This window comes from Ochlerotatus camptorhynchus, unplaced genomic scaffold (assembly GCF_037179485.1).
Source record: "Ochlerotatus camptorhynchus isolate MF236.1 unplaced genomic scaffold, CSIRO-AGI_Acam_v1.1 ptg000162l, whole genome shotgun sequence".
Lineage (NCBI taxonomy): Eukaryota > Metazoa > Arthropoda > Insecta > Diptera > Culicidae > Ochlerotatus > Ochlerotatus camptorhynchus.
In genome coordinates, this window is record NW_027040652.1 from 1,097,402 (window position 1) to 1,118,671 (window position 21,270).

General features: G+C 39.4%; 1 protein-coding gene across 1 annotated transcript in view; it reads left to right on the forward strand.

Annotated features, from left to right (window-relative positions):
• The window catches only part of Grd (Glycine receptor), a 247,959-nt gene that overhangs the window by 172,197 nt on the left and 54,492 nt on the right, over positions 1–21,270 (forward strand). Inside the window, exon 4 of the mRNA XM_065222260.1 lies at positions 1,580–1,800. Within this exon, the coding sequence (XP_065078332.1) occupies positions 1,580–1,800 (221 nt within the window). The remainder of the gene's footprint in view (positions 1–1,579; positions 1,801–21,270) is intronic.

The following is a 21,270-nucleotide window of genomic DNA, read 5'->3' on the forward strand; positions in this document are numbered from 1 at the left end:
AATTTTGACATCTACACGTCGTTCCCGTTCGGAAATACCCATATTATAAGGTATTTGGCACGGCAGTATTTCTAAAACAGATAGCCGCCATCTTGGCTTCTAAAAAAATCAAGGAGTGGATAGCGGGTAGCTGTTTAGACGGAAAGCAACAAGGAATCGAATTCGCAGACACGGAAGAACTCACTGAACAGAATATTATTGATAACCATAGGGTTTTTGATCTAATTTCCATCCTACTAAGGACAACCCCTCTTTCTTGTACGGGTTTTAACAACAAATGATATGTTTCTATCAAAGATGACTTCTAAATTTATTCCCCTTTCATTAGGTACCGTCGAATTTGATAAAGCGCCACACATTATTAAGATATTGTTCAGAATCTAACACTGCTTCTTGATTTCAAATTCGTCCTACGAGTTTCCATTCCGTCCAAACGCATTGAAACGCCATTGGATTTTCTTCGTCTTACGGATGAAGGTAGAAAAAGCGTGTTTGCTAGGAGCGCTTCTTTTGTTTTGAGACCAATGAGTGTAATATACGCTCAAATAGGCTTTGTGTTGTAGCTTGTGACCTAACGCATCGGTACAAACGTATTACTGATTTGTGCACGGTGAAATCATTGAGTATACTGATGTTTTCTGCTCGATGGAACGGAAATGGACGATTACGACGAAGTAGCGCTCTACCCTATAACTAAATGAAACACAAATGCATATGCATGAGCACTCATTCTCTACCAATTCTCCTTTCTCTTATCCTTCACCTATGCATCTACGCTTCTATGTTAAGGATCAACTTAACCCTCATTTAATATTCGGCTACTTTCAATCGACTCTGATGAGGCATTATCTAAGAGCCATCTCATTTTTATCTATCTGATTGCTGCATGGAAGGTGTATAATTGATCACCAAAATAACACTGGCGACCAGGCACAATAACAATAACAATAAAATAACTTAGAACGGCGCCGGTGGTGTAGTGGTAAGCGTGATTACCTCTCACCCCAGCAGGCCTGGGTTCAATCCCAGTCGGCGCCGCCGGGATGTTCTGAGGCATAACATCTCTGATCACGCCTTCCTTCGGATGGGAAGTAAAGCCGTTGGTCCCCGGTTCATGAGTTGATGGGTCGATAGGTAGGGTTCAGGTGTGGGAGCTGCCTTCCTGGCACGTCGGTAGCATTGGTGCTCAGCACGGAAAACAAGATCGACGGAAAAAAACAAACCAAAGGAAAAAAAAAAAAAAATAACTTAGGCCAACATTAGGGACATTAAACCAATATATTTTTTTATACAAAATACTTCTTCAATTGTATTCTCGTTTTCCTTCGAACGGTAGTTTTTTTGTATGGAAAATACGGTACGAACGTAAACGAGAGTATGGATGATTATAATTTCGGACATTTGGTCGATCGTGAATCAACATCTCCAATGCATGCAATTAATGCTTTATCTAACAAACAGAATATATTTGCAAACTAAGCTTCCTACAGTATTTGAAATTTCAATCTAAAATACTCAAGTCCTGACCATAGTAAATAAAATGGACTAGACTAATCCTGCCATTTAACTTTCATTTCAGACCTACTCCATGGACTGCTACTTCCGTCAGTCGTGGGTCGACCGACGGCTTGCATTCACCGGGGAGTATGAAACCCTAGCTCTGAGCATTTCCATGCTTGGGCGGATCTGGAAACCGGACACGTACTTCTACAACGGCAAACAAAGCTACCTGCATACCATAACCACACCGAACAAGTTTGTGCGCATTAACCAGGACGGTCGGGTGCTTTACTCTAGTCGGTAAGTATTTCACACAAAATGCTGCTGGCTGGCCTGATGCCTCTGGCCCAGGTCCAGGTGCTGAGGCAATGGAGAAAAACGATTGGTTATTAATTAGAACGTACAGTAGAAACCAAAAGGAATTAGTTACTCTGTCGGATTTCCAATCTACTGGAATTCAATTTTTCAAACGTCCACCTCAAATGCATATCACTCCCTTCTAAACCCAATCGAAGAAGTTGGAACCCAACCAGAAAAAAACCTATCAACTCAAAACTCATCACTTTTTGTACTTTCATTAGGAAGCAATTCCCAAAATTGATCATTTCCCTTTCGAATCGGACTCGAAGCAGCCGTCAGTCCGTTTATGTGACAAAGAAAACATTTCCCAAATTGAATTGCTCTCGTTTTCCTCGGTAGAATCCGCAACGAACGAGCTTGTTTTGGGAAACTACGGCTCCAAAAGTGTACCTGCACTCGTTCCGTCTGCGCCATTCTCGTCATAGTACGGCCATCATTTGACAGACAGGCCGAAGGAAGAAAGCTAGCTGAGTCCAACACGGCCAATGAGATCAACCCAAATTTGAGATTAGTTTACCTATAAATCGCAAAAAGTGCAGGAAGTCAGCGATAAATAAATTTGTCTCATGTTTTCCAGGAAAAAAAATCCCGAATATGAGTAAAGCAAAAATTGGATTCTCCTAGCCTGAGTAAATTTTTCGTTCCTCATTTTCCGGCAGATTTTTGAGTTTTTCCATAGGAAAACTTGAGGCAAGTTTACCAAACGCTGAGTTCCTGCACTTTTTGCGATTATGAGTAAACTGAACTCAAATTTGGGTTGATCTCATTGGACGTGTATGAAGCCGTAGGAGGAAAATAAACATAGTCGTTAGCAATTGAGGACTACACAGAGAGCAACTCACACGTGACCGCAGCCGCACGTGGGATTGTCACTTTTTCATCTGCTGCCACCACATCGGTCAGTTGTGGAGCAAGCAAGTGTCCTGCTGTTTCCGTTGGGTTTCGCTCAAACACCAGTCGAGTGTGTAGTGCAATTAGATTGAAGAAATGTTACGGAATTTGTCTGGAATGGATGGCTGGGGATGGAAAATTAGATCATGTTCAGTGTTTTCACAAAAGAAAGGGTGATCGAAAGTGCGGAAAAAATGGGCCCATTCATTCAGTTTTGAAATTATATTTAACGTTTCGAAACACAGATCCAAATACATATACCAAAATATAGTGAACAATCAAAGATCAATCCTGCTCCCTGCTCCAATTTAAGATAAAGATCACATTTTCACTACGTGCACTATTTATTATGAACTATTTCATGTTCATAATAAATAGTGCATTTCTCGCGTAACAAATTCGTTCGATTTTTGATACCATTCATATAGCTACCAGTCGTATAAGAATGTGCCGAATTATCGATAAAAATCATTAAAAATAACTAGATTTTCAAAACGGCCAATCAACTCAATTGTTCGAATGATTTTTTCTTCCATTAGGTTCTATTGATAAGCCTAGTGACGTAGAAGGGCCGATGATTGAAAATTTTCAAATCAAAGCTAGCCATTTGTAACCGTTCTGTTACAAAGGTTCAATACAATATTTTAAATATGCACCATGTGATCGAGCATTCAAATAAATTTGTGTAACACTTGCGGTGAAACCCACTGGGCAGACGATACGGCCATGCTTAACGGCCGACTGCTGAATAAGGCACGCATGGCCGCGGCATAATGGTGACACGGAGTCACGGGTGATGAGCTGAAGGGTTCTGCGATGCTTAGAGAACGGCCATCGTTCACTTTATCTCAGGCGAGCGTGTAGACCAGAAGTGTCTGTGGGATACATTTTAACAGAATACAGTGCGAGTAGTGAATCAAGGTGAAGTGGAAATCACCAATTCAGCTGATTCAGGATCTTTCTTTTCAATCAATCAAATGGTTTTCTGGTTGGCGAGTCAAAGACCGCCATTGCACGCTAAGGTCTAGGTGACATTTAGTTACCTTGACCTAACCGTAAAGGACATCGTTCTCAGGCTGAAGGCCCTAAGCGCCAAGGAGAATTTCCCTTCCCGGTTCGACAGAGGGCGGCCTTGCCATCGTCGACCGGCTTCGTCAGAAGGAAGCGCCTGTGCATCGGAACCATCTCCACAAACCGCTATACCAGCCCGGTAAAACCAACCCGCCATCGCACTACGGCCGACGTTCGGTCAGCCTCGCTTCGTCCGCCATTGTCGGAATTGTACCGCAATTTCACCGAGCGGTGGTACCGCCATCTTGCCGACAAGATCGGCCTTTAAGGATCTTTCCGGAACCACAGCGAGTGCTTGCTGGTCTGCAGTCGTCGTAGTCTCCATCGTCATCAAGGGTATGTGCTAAGGAAATCGAACACAACACCACACAATCCACACTATCGGTAATTGGAGAAATACAGTGTTTAAATTGATCCGCGTTGTGTTTCAGTTTAACTGAAAGCTTGAGTGCCTTTTAATCCGCGTAGCCCCTCCAGTTTGCCCAGTAGTGCGCCGACTCTGAGACAGAGTTCAAGGAGTCTCGTGGTGCTGAGTTGTTGTCGGGCAGAACATTAGTTTCACATTACTGCTTGATGCCGGACCGTTACGAAAAGGCTTAGTTTGTTTACATTTGAACATAGGCCCTTTTCAAATATTACGCGAGGTTTCAGTTCATTTTATGAAGAAAACGCTCCATCATTGGCATTCTACAGATTGAAGACTATCGAGTGATACATCAGTAAGCCGAATGCCACTAAAGCGAACGTTATTAGGCCAAATCAGTCGTAATGCCGGATGAGCAATGGTAAACTTTGAGCTGGTTAGTCACTGATTTTTTGGAGGAGCATCCATGATTGCAATTTCGGAATGTACACACAATTTAGATCCCTCTTATTAAAGTTAGAGTACGGGTAAACTTGTCTGATATCAGCTATCATAGAGGGTGTCCACGATGAAATTGCCACACTATGAAATTGCTCTAACTTTTTAACCGTTAGGTAGAATTTAATGAAAATTTGGGTGGATTTAGTTTATAGTGCATTATTTACATCCTGCAAGTTTTAAAGTCCTGTGATCAAAACTCGCGGAAATGGAGTCGAAAGAACAGCTCGTGCGTGATAAAATCTTGCGCATTCATCACGAGAACAAGGATCTCTCGCATCGTTCCATCGCTAAAACGTTGGGAATCGCGAATTCCACGGTGTTGCGAGTGATTAAGCGGTTCGAGGAACGGTTGACCACCGATCGGAAGCCCAGAAGTGAAGGAAAAAGTATTCCGTACAACACCAAAAATCACAACCGCGTAGTTGGGGCCTTCAACCGAAATCCGAACGCCTCCGTTAGGGATGTGGCTAAGAAGCTGCACCTAAGCCGAAGTTTTGTCCAGAAGGACAAAACTAAGGCTGTGCTTCGAACGTTCAAGGTACAAAAGGCCCCTAATCGCGACGAGAAGCAGAACAAGTCCGCCAAAACCCGTGCCAGGAAGTTGTACCTCAACATGCTGACGAAAGTTGAATGCTGCATCATGGACTACGAAACATATGTGAAGGCCGACTTCAAACAGATCCCCGGCAACCTGTTTTTCACGGCCAAGGATAAGTTCAGCGTTCCGGAGCATGTCCGCACTCAGAAGATGTCCAAATTTGCGAAGAAATTCCTGGTTTGGCAAGCCATCTGCACGTGCGGGAAGCGGAGTGCACCTTTCGTGACCCAGGACACGATGAACGGACAGGTGTACATAAAAGAGTGCCTCCAGAAGCGGCTGCTTCCTCTCCTGAAGACCCACAACGTCCCAACAATCTTCTGGCCGGATTTGGCCTCATGCCACTACTCCAAGGACGTGCTGAAGTGGTATGCGGACAATAAAGTCAATTTCGTGCCGAAAATGTTCAACCCTCCCAACACTCCGGAGCTCCGCCCCATCGAGAAGTACTGGGCGATTATGAAGCAGCACCTTCTTAAACGACCTAAGGTAGTGAAGACAGTCGAGGAACTGAAGAAAGTATGGGTTTACATGCAAAAAACGGTTGATTCACAGGTTGTGCAGAATCTTATGGCCGGGGTTAAGGCCAAGGTGCGGGCATTTGCGTATGGACTGTAAATAAAATACGAGTAAAATGGTAAAATGAAGTTTAATAGTTATTTCTCAATCCCTGAAAATTTGATGGCAATCGGATGAAAACTCGAATTTTGCGAATCAATTTTGTATGTGGCAATTTCATCGTGGACACCCTTTAATCACCATAAAATCCGAAAATTCTAAATTGTTCGGATATTGGAGATTAACGGTGGATCAAAACACTACGGTGTTTTATGAAAGACGTTTCGGAGTTTAGACTTGGCCTACTTCAGGCGATTTAAAATTGTACCGGCCCTTATTACCAATGTCACTTCACGGTGAAGTGACAACTTATCACTCACAGTGAAGTGATTCCCATTTGATTTACACGGCAAACACTTCACCGTGAGTGGTCACTTCTCTCGGTTTTCATCGTAAAATTGACACTCGTAATAAGGGCCACAGTTTTTCGATCAATGCAAACATCTTTACGATCTTAAACTAAAACTAACCCTGTTGAAGATCGCAACCCCTGGATCGAAGCGTTGACGTTGGTAAAACTGCTACACTTTTTCTTAAAGACTGAAAGCCGAAACAAAATGACTAATTCTTCAAGATCTTTAACCATCCCCAAATGTTTAGACTTTCCTTAAGTTGTCGGTGCTTCCCTCAAGTAATTTAAACTGCCCTAAAGATCTCCGTACTTCAATAATATTCGCTTAACATCCCTGAATTTCAGAACTTTTTAAAAGTTCCCACAATTTCCCATACCACGCCATGCATTTTATTGATCTATCTTGAAGCTCTCACAATTTTCCTGAAGATTTCGACACTTCCTTGAACCTCATAGAACTTCCTGTAAAATCTTTAACCGTCCCCAAATTTCAAAAAAGTTATTGGAACTTCTCTTATGTTCACACATTTTCCAGCTATTTATGGATTTTCTATGAAGACCCGCAAATTTCTAGGAAAAGTTTCAACGTTCATGAAAGTGTCGGAACTTCTTGAAAGTTCCTGCAATTAATTAAATTCTCCTGAAGTTCTCTGATCTTCCACGAAATACTAGTAACATCCTTGGAAATAAGAAAACTGCATTAGTTTGCTTTCAGCTGTGAATAGCAGCAGTTGATTCTCGATGTCGACAGTGCTATCGACAGTTGTTTTCTCGATCAGTGTATTGTTTGTTGCTCGGGTTGTCTCTAACCGCAACTTGGTCATGTGTGGTTGCTTTTGTTACAAAAATTAAAGATGAGTGGGTGGCGGTGTTTAAGGGGGTAGTCCACTCTGGCGGCATGAAAAATAGGTCATTTTAACGATTTTTTTTTTTGAGGTTAAATAACGATCAATTTAAAAAAAGGAATGCATGGTTTTGTCAATTGAATTGTCCTCTTTAATTGAGATTTTTTTTGGCGCCATTGGATGTCTCCTGTAGCCGCTGCACCAGGTTCCCCAGGAGACCTCCCGTCTGAGTCGTCGCGGGGCGGGACATCTGGCGGTCACACCACTGGAGCTGGAACAACGAATTTTTTTGTGGTTATTCTCTGATAGATGACCCAGTCTTGTACGTAGCCGTTTCTGATTTGGTTGAAAAATAAAAATTTGGCGACGTTTTGAAAAAAACAGTCCGTTTTTGTACCCTAAAATTGGAGATAAAAGCTTGCACCAAAAATCCATTTTTGATTCTTCTGAAAATCGGCTACGTACAAGACTAGAAAAAAAGGTACTTAGCTCGAAAATTCAATCGTCATTTAAATCGAATCAGCCGTTTCTAAAATACAGGGCCCGCCAATTTTGAAAACATCGTTTAGAGATAATCGCGGCAGCAGTTGGAACTACTAAGACACGCCGTTTCGCCGGTAACGGGCGGGTACTCCGAGCGCTCACCTGAGCGCGCTTGGAGCGTCTGACCACGAGTCCACTAATCGGCCTATAACTTTGGAACGATGTCACTTGCGGACTTGCGGTCAAGTCTATGTCAAAGTAGACATTCCAAAGTATTTTTTGAGCCAAAAAAAAAAGATTTTTTGAAATTTCCAGAGTGGACTACCCCCTTAAGCGAACAATGCCATCAAAGTCAGCTTTGGAACTGGTGCTGGAAGACCGTCGTTAGGTGAAATTATTAATTTCGCTAAAGCGCTGCACGCGGATCCTGTCCAGATAGAAGCTATATACAGAATCGGAAAGGGGAATGTATTCTATGAAGGGAATAAGAACGTGTGCTTTGTTTGCACGATGGAGGGGCACCGAATGAATTCCTGCCCGAAGCGGAAGGCCCAGAAGCAGCCCGTGAAACAACAACTGGACGAAGAACGGAAGCAGGATGAAGAAAAGTGCGATCAGGACGAAGATCAAAGTGACAGCAGTTTGGAAGCTAGTTCGTACGCTAGTTGAGGTGCTAGACGAGACGAATCGTGCGCTGAATCCGAAAATATAGTCAAAAAAATCTCAGTAGGATAGTTTTCTAAATACAGCTAAAAACCGATATTTCCCTTTAAAAAAGTTGGTGTTCTAGAATACAAATATTTCCGGCTGTAATAAAGCTATATGAATAATTTTAACGTCAAATTAAAGGTGAGAAATTTTGCTTTTTAATTAACTGGACATAATTTTTTAGTTCGATTAGTGGCATTGTTGTAAATTAATAGTTTGTTTATTTTTTTTTAGCATATTTCCACGAAAAATCGGCGTGCAGCTAAGTTTTTAAGCATGGTAAATTTTTTTTTGTTGTATTGTTTGTCCCAACAATACCACAAATCTAACTAAAAAATGACGTTCAGTTGATCAAAAGCAATCTTTTTTACCTTTAACTTGGCGTTAAAATAATTGATATAGTCTCATTACAGTCGGAGATATTTAAATTTAATGAACAATTTTTTTTTTTTTTGAGAGAAATTCCTTTTTCTTTTGCTGTATCTAGAAAGCTACCCTACTGAGATTTTTTCTGAATACATTTTTTGGATTCAGCACACGATTTGACATGCGAAATCACCACCAGCGTACAAAGTTCAAATATGCTGTAAACTAGTGTTACCGTAAAGACCTGACTTACTTGATGGCAAAAGAATTGTTTGATCAACAACAGCATATCATAAAAGCAAAAAAAAACAGAAGAAAGGACAAAGTTACGGGCGTGGGAGAAAGCAAGCAGCCGTATCCCAGAAAGAAATTACTTTCTTTTTTTATTATTATTGAAATGAAGAAAAACATTATTGATCGGTTCCGTAAAGCTAACGCGGTTATACCATAGAGGTAACTCTAAGACTAGTAGGTCCCGAAGAAACGTGCTCAACTTTTTGGCTCTGCTCTGGTACTCTCTTCGGTCCCAAGCTAATCGATGCACCCCTCGAAACATAGGAAAATCCACGAACCGCTCATTTTATCTATCAAACTTTCATAGCGAATCAAAACAAACATAGTGTAGTACTAGAATGTTGACTAAAATGGGGTACGTAATCGATTTGCTTGGGACCAATAGGCTAGTCAAGTAGTTAACCAATTTAAACTCGTTAGTTTCGTATTGATTGTTGGTTAAACCTTACAAATAAATGAAAGGATATAAAAAGGCAAACTGCATAATATTCATTAATCTTTTTTGTAATTATCTGGACTACCCTGAAAGTCTCAGAACATTACTAAAGCTTTCGAAAAGTCCCAGAGTATCTTGTATATTGGAGCTTCTGTAAAATTCCTTCAATTTTCTTGAAGTTATTTGAACTGCACTGAGGTTAACTGATCTTCCCTGATGATCTTGAAGCTATCCCAAAGTCCTTACAAGTGTCCTGAAGTTCTTTGTACTGTCCTGAAATTAATTGAGCTGCCCTAAAAATCTTTAAAATTCTCTGAAAAAGTTGAGTCATTATATGTGTAATGTTCCTAAAAAAATGTCTAAAGTTATCTGAAATATTCCAGTGCCCAGTGTTCGGAAATCTCAAACCTCATTCATTTAGTCTCCCTGCGAGAATAAACTCGCGTGCGAATGTGGCAAGCAATGCTTGCGATTCTCATGCATATTCACGCACTCACAATCACAACGCCGAAAAATAATTCCAGCTTCAAACTCATAAAAACCATCAAACGTCAATTGATAACATGCTCATGCATGTTGTATTAGTTTTCCAACCCCTGCTGCACAAACAAGAGTAATAACAAATAATAGCACCGGCATACAAAGAAAATAAATTTTGAACCTGAAAACTCAGCGGTGATTTATAGGTCATAGGCGCATAAACTCATGCATGAGATTCGATTTTTGAGTATTTCCGAACTCTGCCAGTGATATGATGATAGTGATATATGATGATAGTGGCTTACCACCCATTCTAGCACGGAAACTAAGTCCGACAGCAGTGGGCTCTCTTCTCTGTTTGTCTTGATCAAGCTTAATAACCTCTGAATGTCATCACTTCCTCAACTTTGATGCTAGACGCCTTACAATGGTTGTCGGTGAAGCAAAGAATTGTATATTGGACTATGGTGTTCATTTTTAAAGTAGTTAACGGTTTGCTGCCTCGATATTTGTGTGATCGAATTGAAAGAGGAAGTGACTATCATAGATATAATACTAGAAACGCGGATGAAATAAGAACACCACATTTCTTGACTTGTGCTTCACAGAATTCATTATTTTTTAAAGGAATAAATGTTTTCAATTCGATGCCTAGACACATTAAACGTTCAACAACATTAGCAGAATTTAAGAGACATTGCATTTCACACGTTAAAACTGTCTTTTGAACGGTTATCCAGTGATTTTTTTTTATGAATTGACAAATTATGTATCTTGACGAAGTTATTTTTAACGGATTACTTTGTATGGATAGCTGTTATAACGACTTTTTAATAATTATTGTAGCACTGCAAAAACTATTTTGTTCGCCACGATGGTGATGATGGATTTTTGATATTTGATTTAATAGTAGTAGTAAAAAAAAATAGTAGTCTACAAAGGTTTGAGCCTCGCGCGCGTATTACGGATATAGAGGACTGAATTTAACATTCGATAAAAAAAAATGCAATTTTGAAGCTTATTTGGAAGATACCTTGAGTTAGTAGTAAGTTTTCTGGCAAATGTTGGGGGTTCGTGAGCATTCCTGACATTGCTGAAAATTATGATAGCATCAGATTGCGGGGTTACTAGTGTAATAGGATGCTTTGTTGATTGTTCATTAACTCTTGATTGCTTGTAATACTTATGAATATTTTAGGTAGACAAAAAGGCGAACTAAGAGGTGGACGCCTGAGCTTTTCAACATTTATATCGCTATGAAGCAACTGTAAACTCTAGAATTTATATCTGTAACTGAAACCAGTTCGATTTTGTTTGCCAACCTGGTTAAAATGTCATATTTAATTATCTTAAAGATAAATCGTCCAGCTCAAACCTTTGTAGGGGTAAGAGGTGGGACCATCATCATCATCAACATGTCGCTGTATGACGGGCCAAAATCGGATTGGGTAGATCGATAGGCAAAGTCCTTTCAGCAACACGATCGTACAATTGGTCAAAACGACGAACCCTCAAACAGGAAGATGCCCCAATGAGTGGGGAGAAGAGCCCGTCCTTTATCCACGAAATGTTCCGTCCAAATCGCTTCAATCGGGTGCCCTGTTGGACCGTCTCTTTCCTTTTATATATGTATTTCAATGTATATACGAGTTTTTTTTTCGAACACTGCCAGTGCCCCTAAAATACTCGAAACTTCTTAAAGTTTCTCAAACTTATGCTAACGTTCATGGTGCTATCTGGTATGTATTGAAATTTACATTCACAGATCTTTTAACATGTCCAAAAGTCAGAACGTTTCTGAAGTTATTGTGACTGCCCTTAAGATCTCCGAGCCTCCCTGAAGATCTCTAGACCTAGTTTCCCTGAGGCTCTTGGATCTTCTCTAAAGTTTTCACATTTTTTCCCAGCTCTCTGGATTCCTCTGAAGTTTTCTTGACTCCCTTGAGACTCTCTGTATATCCCTGAAGTTCCTAGATCTTCAAAAAGTTCCGGAAGTTTCCCTGAAGTAGATGGAAGGAACCACCTTGAAGTTCTCTAAGTTTCCCTGAAGTGACCAAAATGTTAAGATCCTTACTATTTCACAATCTGTTCAAAATACATCTCCTGCTCCTTTCATTCCTTTGAACTTCTTTAAAGTTCCTACGACTTTTGTGGAACTTAAAGGAAGCTCTCGCTACTCTTCCATTGATGGTCCTGGAGTTGCCCCGAAATTGATAAAATTGATCTAAAGATCTCCAAAATTCCCGACGTTTTCTGCATTTCCTAAAAAATTTTGAAATAATTTTTTTAAATGAAATTTTGTGAAATAACCAAAATTTTACTTTTTTTTTTGTTCATTCATTTATTTGATAAGGCTCAACCGAATTAACTTTACAGGGCCGAGGATTCTTCACCATAAAAATCATCTTAAAGTTTTAGTCAAAACACTTTATCTTCCACTATCCAATAAGCCTCCTCCATCAGAACTGGAGCCGCTTCTAGTGGTTTTATTATATGGCAGTATCGCCAACGGGGGGTAAAGCGCTTCCATTGCAGCAATGAACGCAAAATGTGGTAAGCACTCACACACTCATCACTAAACGGTTGCTTTCCAAAGTCGACGACGCATCGACCGAAAGAACTGCTGATGAAGAACAATGAGGAGGGCCACACAATGGTTGCTGCCGAAGTGCCGAGTAAACAGACGATCGCGTAACACACATCGAGAGTGGCCTGCTTCTGTCGACAGCCGAGTGAACACTCCAAAATTTTACTTGATGTAACTATTTTTAATTTTAGGAACTTTTTGAAGGTTCTCGCTATTTTTTCTTTGGATGGAACTGCCCTTGAGTACTCGATATTTAGTTGAAATTCCCGGAACTTGCCTGAAGTTCCCTTAGTTTTCCTGATAATAATGAAAATTCCCTGAGTTCTCAGAACTGCTCGTAATGACTTAAGTTCCCTAAAGACCTTTAATCTGAAGTTTTGGTAAAATCAGTACGGTTCTTGAAATTTTCCTGAATGGAACTGCCATGAAGCTCTTTGATCTCCACTGAAGTTCTCTAACTTTTCCTGTAATCTTTGAACCCGGCCTGAAGTTTTAGGAACTTTCTTTATATTTTTAGATTTTTTTTAAATTCTCAGAACTTCTTGAAGGTTCTCGCAATCTTTCTGATGTTAATGGAACTAACATAATTTTTCAAAAGCTGCCCATAAGTGCTTGGTACTGGTATTAAAGTTCACGAAAAAAGAATCCCGGCGATAATGCGTCTCCGAATTTTACTTCAACAGTTTTAAAAGAACAAAAAAAATTGTTCTTGTCCAAATGTCCAAAGTTTTTAACATTCCAAAAAGTTGCATTTTTCATAAGCATTTGTATAAAACAAAATCAAAAAACTTGAATATGAACATTTTGAGTTACTTAAATTTTTATCACTTTGTGAATTTTTAGTACAAATTGTTAACACAAATTTGCCGTGTATATGTTTCTGTTGTTGACTTTATTTTTCCCAACAACTTTGGGGCTGTTCATTAACTACGTAGACAGTTTAGGGGGGAGGGGGTTGGCAAGTATCGACGGCCTAAACAAATTTAAAAAAATTGTGTATGAACAATTTTCTACGCAGGAGGCAAAATCCAAAAAAACTGACTACGTAGTTAATGAACAGCCCTTTTTGCTCAGACGTATTCCAATTAGAAATTATGTCGTGCTTTTTTTGCTTCGGTTTGCATCGCTCCACATTTTGACGGTTTCCTTGTTGCGCTGCATTATTCTCTTCAAAAACCGAATGAATTGTAAGATCGTGATTTGAGTCAAATCAATGTTTCCTAGTACGGGATGTCAAAAACTATTTATGACATCCGAGGTTTTGGAATTTCATCAAAATCCTAGCATTCAGAAAAAAAATCTAGTTTGCGAAAGGAAAAATTAAGGACTGCCGAAAAATACTAATACCCTGAAGAAGTCTGCACATTGTAGACGAAATACGCGTATCTGTCAAGGATAAGCAAATAAGGTAGTGAAAATAAAATGGAAACTACTAATCCTTCTCTCTTTCTTTACTAATCTAATCCACTAATACGCCCACATCCATCAGGATTAATGTAAAAGATACAAAAATTAAAATGTGTATAACAGTTGCAGACAAGCTTGCAAATGCTCATTAGAGCTAAAATTGTATTTTTCGGATTTATGAAGCAATGAGACATTTCAATGATAATTCTTATTTACAAGATGCAAGACAAGAAGGTAAAATGTGTGTATGACACATAAAACCTGCCAATTTAGCTTTCAAAGGGTCACAAAAGCAATTAGCTGTAACGATGAGCGAGCAATCAGCGATCATAAAATCGCTAGTTGTGACCTTCTGAAAGCAAAATTGACAAATTTTATATGTCATACACAAACTTTACCCCCTCTTCTTGCTTCTTACAAATAAAAATTTTCACTATAGTATCCCATAGTTTCATAATTACGAAAACTTGCATTTTAGCTGTAATGAGCAATTGCAAGCCTGGTTTCAGATCTCGAACTCATCAAATAATAATAATCAAAATTCTAGATATTTATTCAAATTTCTAGGACTTCAAAAATTCTAATTGCAAGATCCTAGAGCTCCGAACAAAAGTTGAGATCTCAGACTAGGACCAATTTTAAGGACTGATCAAAACATTTCACGCCACCTCAAAAAGCATCACGATCTTTATCTATGAAAAATATCTAAAATCCTAGACCTAGTTTTAAATTTTCAAAATAAATTTTGACTTAAAACGGTATACAACATATGTTAAGGAGGCAATCCAATTCCAGGTTACATGCCGTTTTTTACCGGTTGTTCTTTATTCACAGTTTGACCGGTTTTTCCGGTTCAGTGGTCAACCAGCTTTTAGACAACATGTCCAAAAATGTAATTTGAACTGTTCCGTGGTTGAGATTGAAGCAGCACACGAAAGGAAATAAAATGAACAACTGTCGTTGTGTACCTATGCGACTTACTCGTTGTTTTTAAGCGTTACCGGAGGTTTTATAATGCTACTGTTGGAACAAATTGAGCCATCCAACTCAAAAAAATTAAAGTTTATTCCAGTATATAACATCAAATACATTTCTAAATGCAACAACAGTCAAAAGCTAAATACGACAGGGCATCGTTTGCTGGCTGTTGCCGCGGGTATTGTAGGTTTCCCGGGTATTGTAGGTTCAAGCTTCAGTTGGCTGCGGTGGCTCTTCTTTTTCTTCTATCCCTGAATAGATAGTGCGAATAAGGGCGTCTATGTTATGTTTTGCTGTACCTGTTGTTGACATTAGTACATCCTTTTCCTTAAAGTTGTTGTCCTTTTTAAAGTACTAATCTTCACATCGTAAAGGGTGCCATTACGGAGCATTAGATTTGATCAAAATATTTGCAGTTCTATTTGTACAACGCTCACAGCTGGATGAGGGGTAGAGGATGACACACACACGGTTGAATAAAAATTTAGCAGCTTCTGTAGACAGGCTCGGTAATGTTTTTTTTTTTTAATGCGGCATTTTTTTTTCAAATGTATGAACATTGTTGGAGGGACAACAGGATACTTTGCTCTTTTTGAAAATAATTGGGAGGCCTAAAATCCATGCCCCTCCTATCTTGACGCCTATGGCTGCAACCAACAGTTTTTCTTCCAACGCAAGCCCGATTACCCACGCAGCCTAGCAGCGAACAATAGCAGTGGTGGTTGCAACATTAATGGTAATGCGATATTGCGTGAAAATGTAAGTTATGGGGATTCATCTGCGAATTGTGCTGAAGGGACAATCCAGTCGCTGCCATTATGATGTCATCATATTTACTGAAACGTGACTAAATGAGCAAATCTCTTCTGCACAGCAATTTGGCAACTCCTACACCATCTTTCGAAACGACCGCAGCCATGTGAAGAGCGAAAAATTTCGTGGTGGTGGTGGGGTGCTGATTGCTGTATTATTCGATCTGAATTGTTGTCTTGTTCCTACTTTTGTCAATGATTCGCATGAACAAACTGAAATTACATTCCTTACTCATCCACAATTAAAAAAAATCAAAGTAAACTTGATTGAAAATACCAACTCTACTAATCCAAGTATTTAAAAAAATATATAGGGGAAATGGATGTAATGTCGGCTTAAATGTCCCTAATTTGGGTCCATACATAAATTCAGCAATCGACTAAATTTTCAATAGCGATCAAAAATATCCATTAGTACCGTCTAAATAACGCGTTCATCTAGATAAAATTGATAAATAGCTGATTTTTAGCGATGGGCCCAATCTTAGATCCATAGGCCAACATTAGAGCCATTTCCCCTACTATTACTACCAAAAATTTAAGAATAAGTATAGCAGTTTTGAAGCATGTAATATAGTAAAGTCATTTTGGTACACGAAATACAAATAAAAACTGGAATTTTCTACGTTTTAGCCATACACACTTAGAAATACCTAATCTTACACGTGACGGAATCCATTTTTGACCTAAAAGATGAGACGTAAACAAAAATGTCATGTAAAATTAAGTGCTCCGAGACTGAAAAACTCGAAAGTATGTTTGATTGAGCTGAATTTCGCGTCTAATATGACTTAATTTTATGTCAAAATTGACGCTTGTGTATGTCAGTCTCAGAGCACCTAAATTTACAGCAATTTTTCTAAGTGTGTACGTTCTGAATCGATTTGTTGATTTAACAAGCTTTTTTTATTACTTTATTTGTACAGGCTCATTCGAATAAACTTTACAGAGCCAAGTTATCATTTGCGTTATATATTATTAATGTTTTAAATCTAAATTACAGGAATTGAACCAAATTCTCGCGGTCTTCTCGAGGTTGGTGGATGACAATCGTATGTATGAGAAGAGAAAGAATGTTATTTTAAATATGATTTATGATTTAAAAAAATCACTATTTCTAAAACATATACTTAATACTATCAACGTTATATCAGCTCTGTAATTATACAATTATTACAGAAACAAATATACAAAAAATACAAAAAACACACACACACACACACACACACACACACACACACACACACCACACACACACACACACACACACACACACACACACACACACACACACACACACACACACACACACACACACACACACACACACACAAAATACAAACTAAACACTAGGTTAATCAAACTACAATATTAAGTTAGCACTCTTCAAGAAACAAGCTTTATTTGATGAATGTCCTTAGAAATTACCAAATCTTGAAATCCTAGATCATTTGAATTGGTCAGTCTAAAATCTAGCAAATACTAAGTGGGGTGAAAAGTAACCTTCTTGACCGCCAGAATGTGCTGCTACTGCAAAAAAGCTTATGGTGCCTTGTAGTCCGTTCATATTTAGGCAGACATGCCAAATTTCAGTTCGATACTGCCTTTAGTTTTGTTTTGACAGCTGATTGTTGTTGACGTGTTTGGCATCATTTTGAGCATGGATAAAAACGATTTTCGTTCTCTCATAAAACATTATTTTTTGAGAGGCAAAACGGCGAAGGAAACAAAAGAAAAGCTGGATAAATATTATGGGGCTAATGCTCCGTCAGATTACACCGTCAAATATTGGTTTCGAGAGTTTTGTAGTGGCCGCAAGTCCGCAGCGGCAGGACAATGTCAAAAAAATACATGGAATGGTGTTGACTGACCGGAAAGTGAAGGTGCGCGATCTAGCAGATATCGCAAAGATTAGTACTGAACGCACACGCCATATTTTGGGTGAGATTCTGCTTATGAAAAAGTTATCCTGCCGCTGGGTGCCGCGCTAGCTCACTCCTGACCAAAAACACAAACGCGAGAGCACTTCGAAAGAGTGTTTGGACTTGCTGAAGCGGATTCGGGCGGACTTTTGGCGTCTTTTGGTAACTGTTGATGAAACCTGGAACCACTATTATAACCCAGAAGCAAACCCCACACGCATCAATATATTGACGCGAAGGGGAATTATTGACAATAATATTGATGATGTGAATGCAGAAATATTGTCAATCTCGATGTATTGACATAAATATAGAATGTATTGACAATACGATTATTGTCAATAAAAGCAATCGTGTAGGGTCCACTAGAGAGCAGAATGAGTGCCCGGCAATGGACTGAAGCCGGCACGAGTGCTCCGAAGCGGCCGAGGGAGGCTCGATGGGTCGGAAAGGTTATGACGTCGGTTTTCTGGGATTGTCATGACACATGACATACTCTTCGTGGACTACCTCGAAAAAGAAAAAACCATCAACAGCGAGTACTACTGTGCATTATTGGAGTGACTGATGGCCGAAATCGCTGCAAAACGGCCTCGTAATACAATGCGCCGGCGCACAAGAGCATCGCAACCACGGATCAAATGAATGACTTACGGCTCCAATTGCTTCCACATCCACCGTATTCACCCGATTTGGCTCCCTCAGACTATTATCTCTTCCCAAACCTCAAAAGATGCCTCATCAATAAAAAAAATCAGCTCACGTGAGGAAATCATCGACGCCACGGAGGATTATTTTGCAGACCTTCCGGAAAATTACTTTTCGGACGAGATCATGAAGTTGGAAAATCGCTGGAATAAGTGTATCGAAATAAAAGGGGACTGTATTGAAAATAAAAAAAAAATCATTCCCAAGGAGGTTATTTTCCACTCCACCTAGTTTAAGAAAAACTTTGCAGGAAACCACACAACTCTCGAAGCAGCTACTCCATGGGTTGTTTTTTCAGTTGGCTTACTCACTCGCTATAAAAAAAAATGTTGTAATAAGTACCAATTGAATTATTAGATGTTATAATGATATTTTGTACTTTTAAGTTAAAAGAAGAGGTTGTGAAGTACGTGTTTGACACATAAAACCTGTCAATTTCGCTTTCATAAAGTCATAATCAGCGATTATATAATTCATGAACGCTCACGAATCGTCAAATCGCTGATTGTGACTCTCAGAATGCAAAATTTACAGGTATTTCAAACACATAATTCACAACCTCGTCTTGTAACTTACAAGTACAACATATCTTTATAACATCTAATGATTTCATAATTATATAAATAACATTTTTTTATGGCCAAGTAAGTGGAAGCAACCCTGCCCCAATATATTCATAGTTCGATATCTATTATTCTTCAATAAACTAGACTGTAACCGATTTGGAAAGATTGAACAGAACCAGAAAACCACGGCTCTGTCACCGTTTTCTCAACTGCTCTCATCAACTTCCCATTCTGAAGCAATTTTCCAATATCCTGACAAAATATGTCAACGTATCCAAAATAACCTAGTTTACTATCGCACAGACACACAGATTGATCGCTGTATATAGAGTTCTGCAAGGACAGCTGCTTGCCTGAGCCCGACATAGCGGAATATTGCCTTCAACTCTTTCTATCCTTATGGTTATGGTTCCTACTGGTGGAAAATCCTGCTTCGAAAAACATACCGAACGAAGCATCAGTAAGTAGATTACATTCATTCAGCTGCAATGTTGTCTACTCGACGACAAGCAAACAAGGCCGTTCGCTCGGTGGCACACAATCTTACAATCTACTTCTCCACCACCAATTGTGTTATCTCCGCAACGTGGATTATCGCAGCATCTTGATATTTTTTTTTTGCGCCCGATGCGTTTTTATTTTCAGAAATTCTTGTTATTTTTGATTAGCATGGCGGTGATCTATTCTCAGTGGCAGCGCACAAATCAATCGGGTTATTTGAACAGTAATAAAAAAATACGAACGTCATATCAATTAAAACGACACCACAATTTTGGTGCGGCAAAAAATGCTATCGTATGTATTATACTCATCAATAATGGAGCAAAAGCACTTTGATTTTCAACTTTTCATCTTTTTTTTTTGCTTTTAGCTTTAGTGTACATTAGGGTGTTTCATTTTGAAAAAAGTGATGAATTTTTGATAGGCCACCCTCCAGTTCGATTCATAGCCCCAAAATATGAACCTGTGCAAAAAATGGTAAAGATTGATGAAGGTTTAGAGGTCGCGCCAATGATTTGGATTTTGTATGGAGATTTTGGTGAATTAGTATGGGAAATTATTGATTTTCGTTTACATTGCTCTAACTTTGGTTGTAGTTGTCCAAACGTTGAAAAAAAAAATATGTGGTTGTCATGACAATGATCAACAAGCCTGTTGTTGTTGCGATGAAATTGGCGTTGTTGCCTTGTACATATTCATCTGTCAATTTACCCTATTTTGCCATTTTTTCACATTTTTATAATTTTGTTTGATACGCTGCAAAACTGAGCGTAGCAACTGTAGGCTTTTTGTTTATTGCCATAGCAATAACATACTAAATTTTTTCGACATTTGGACAAGTAGAAGCAAAGTTATAGCGATATAAGCGATTTTTTAAATTCTTCCATAGTAATTCCCATACAAATTTCAAATCATTGGCGCGACCTCTAAACCTTCATCAATCTTTACCAATTTTTGCACAGGTTCATATTTTGGGGCTATGAATCGAACTGGAGGGTGGCCCATCAGAAATTCATCACTTTTTTCAGAATGAAGCACCCTAGTGTACATTCATACCGCAAGCATTTTAGCAGCATTGAATGTCATCAGAGATGTTTTTTTCTAAATTTAATGCATTCAAAAAGAATGGATTCGATGATTCACCAGCATTGCAATTGCCACCTTTTCTAGCTTTTATCATACCTCAAAACCATGCATAAACCGCGCAGAAACTGCCGGAACCAACCACAGTAAACACTTCCTGAAATTTCGCCACTCATAACCGCGCATCAAATTGAGTGCCACAACAGGCAACCACCGCCACCGTAGTCAACCACCGAGTCACACACCGGCACCGGTCGGAGTGATTAGACTACATGGAGCCGAGAGTGTAAACTCTTAATCCACCATTCAACCACAACCACGCCAGAACGAAACAGTTACAATATGACGCTGCTACCTTTTGAGCCAAAGCCACTACCGCCACCAAGCGCAATAATAATTGCGGTTAGGAGCTATCAAATCCTGTATCAGGTATGGTTTAGCCTGTGAGTATGGCGATGATGATGGTGTGCATATGTGCAGTTAGTGTGTCCCGCTGGGATCTGTTCCAGTTGGTCCAAACCGAACGGAGGATGTGGCAGATGCACTTTTGTGATTGCTTCGCGCACCTTTTTGCCATGTGTACGAGCGGGTCGAAACATACGTACCGACACAAATAATTATCGAAATGGAACCGTTAAATACGCGTACGCAAATGTGACTTTAATTGCTATCACTTGTTTCCGTCCGATTGGATGTCGGGTAGTTGGTTTGTGTAAGCTGTCTGTCGGTTCTATGGAGTAGGCGTAGGGTTGCCAACGAACAAGTGGGGATTTTTTTGTTATTATGGGACAGGTGTGGGTCGAAGGGTCGCAGAATTTTATGATTTTTTTTTTCAACTA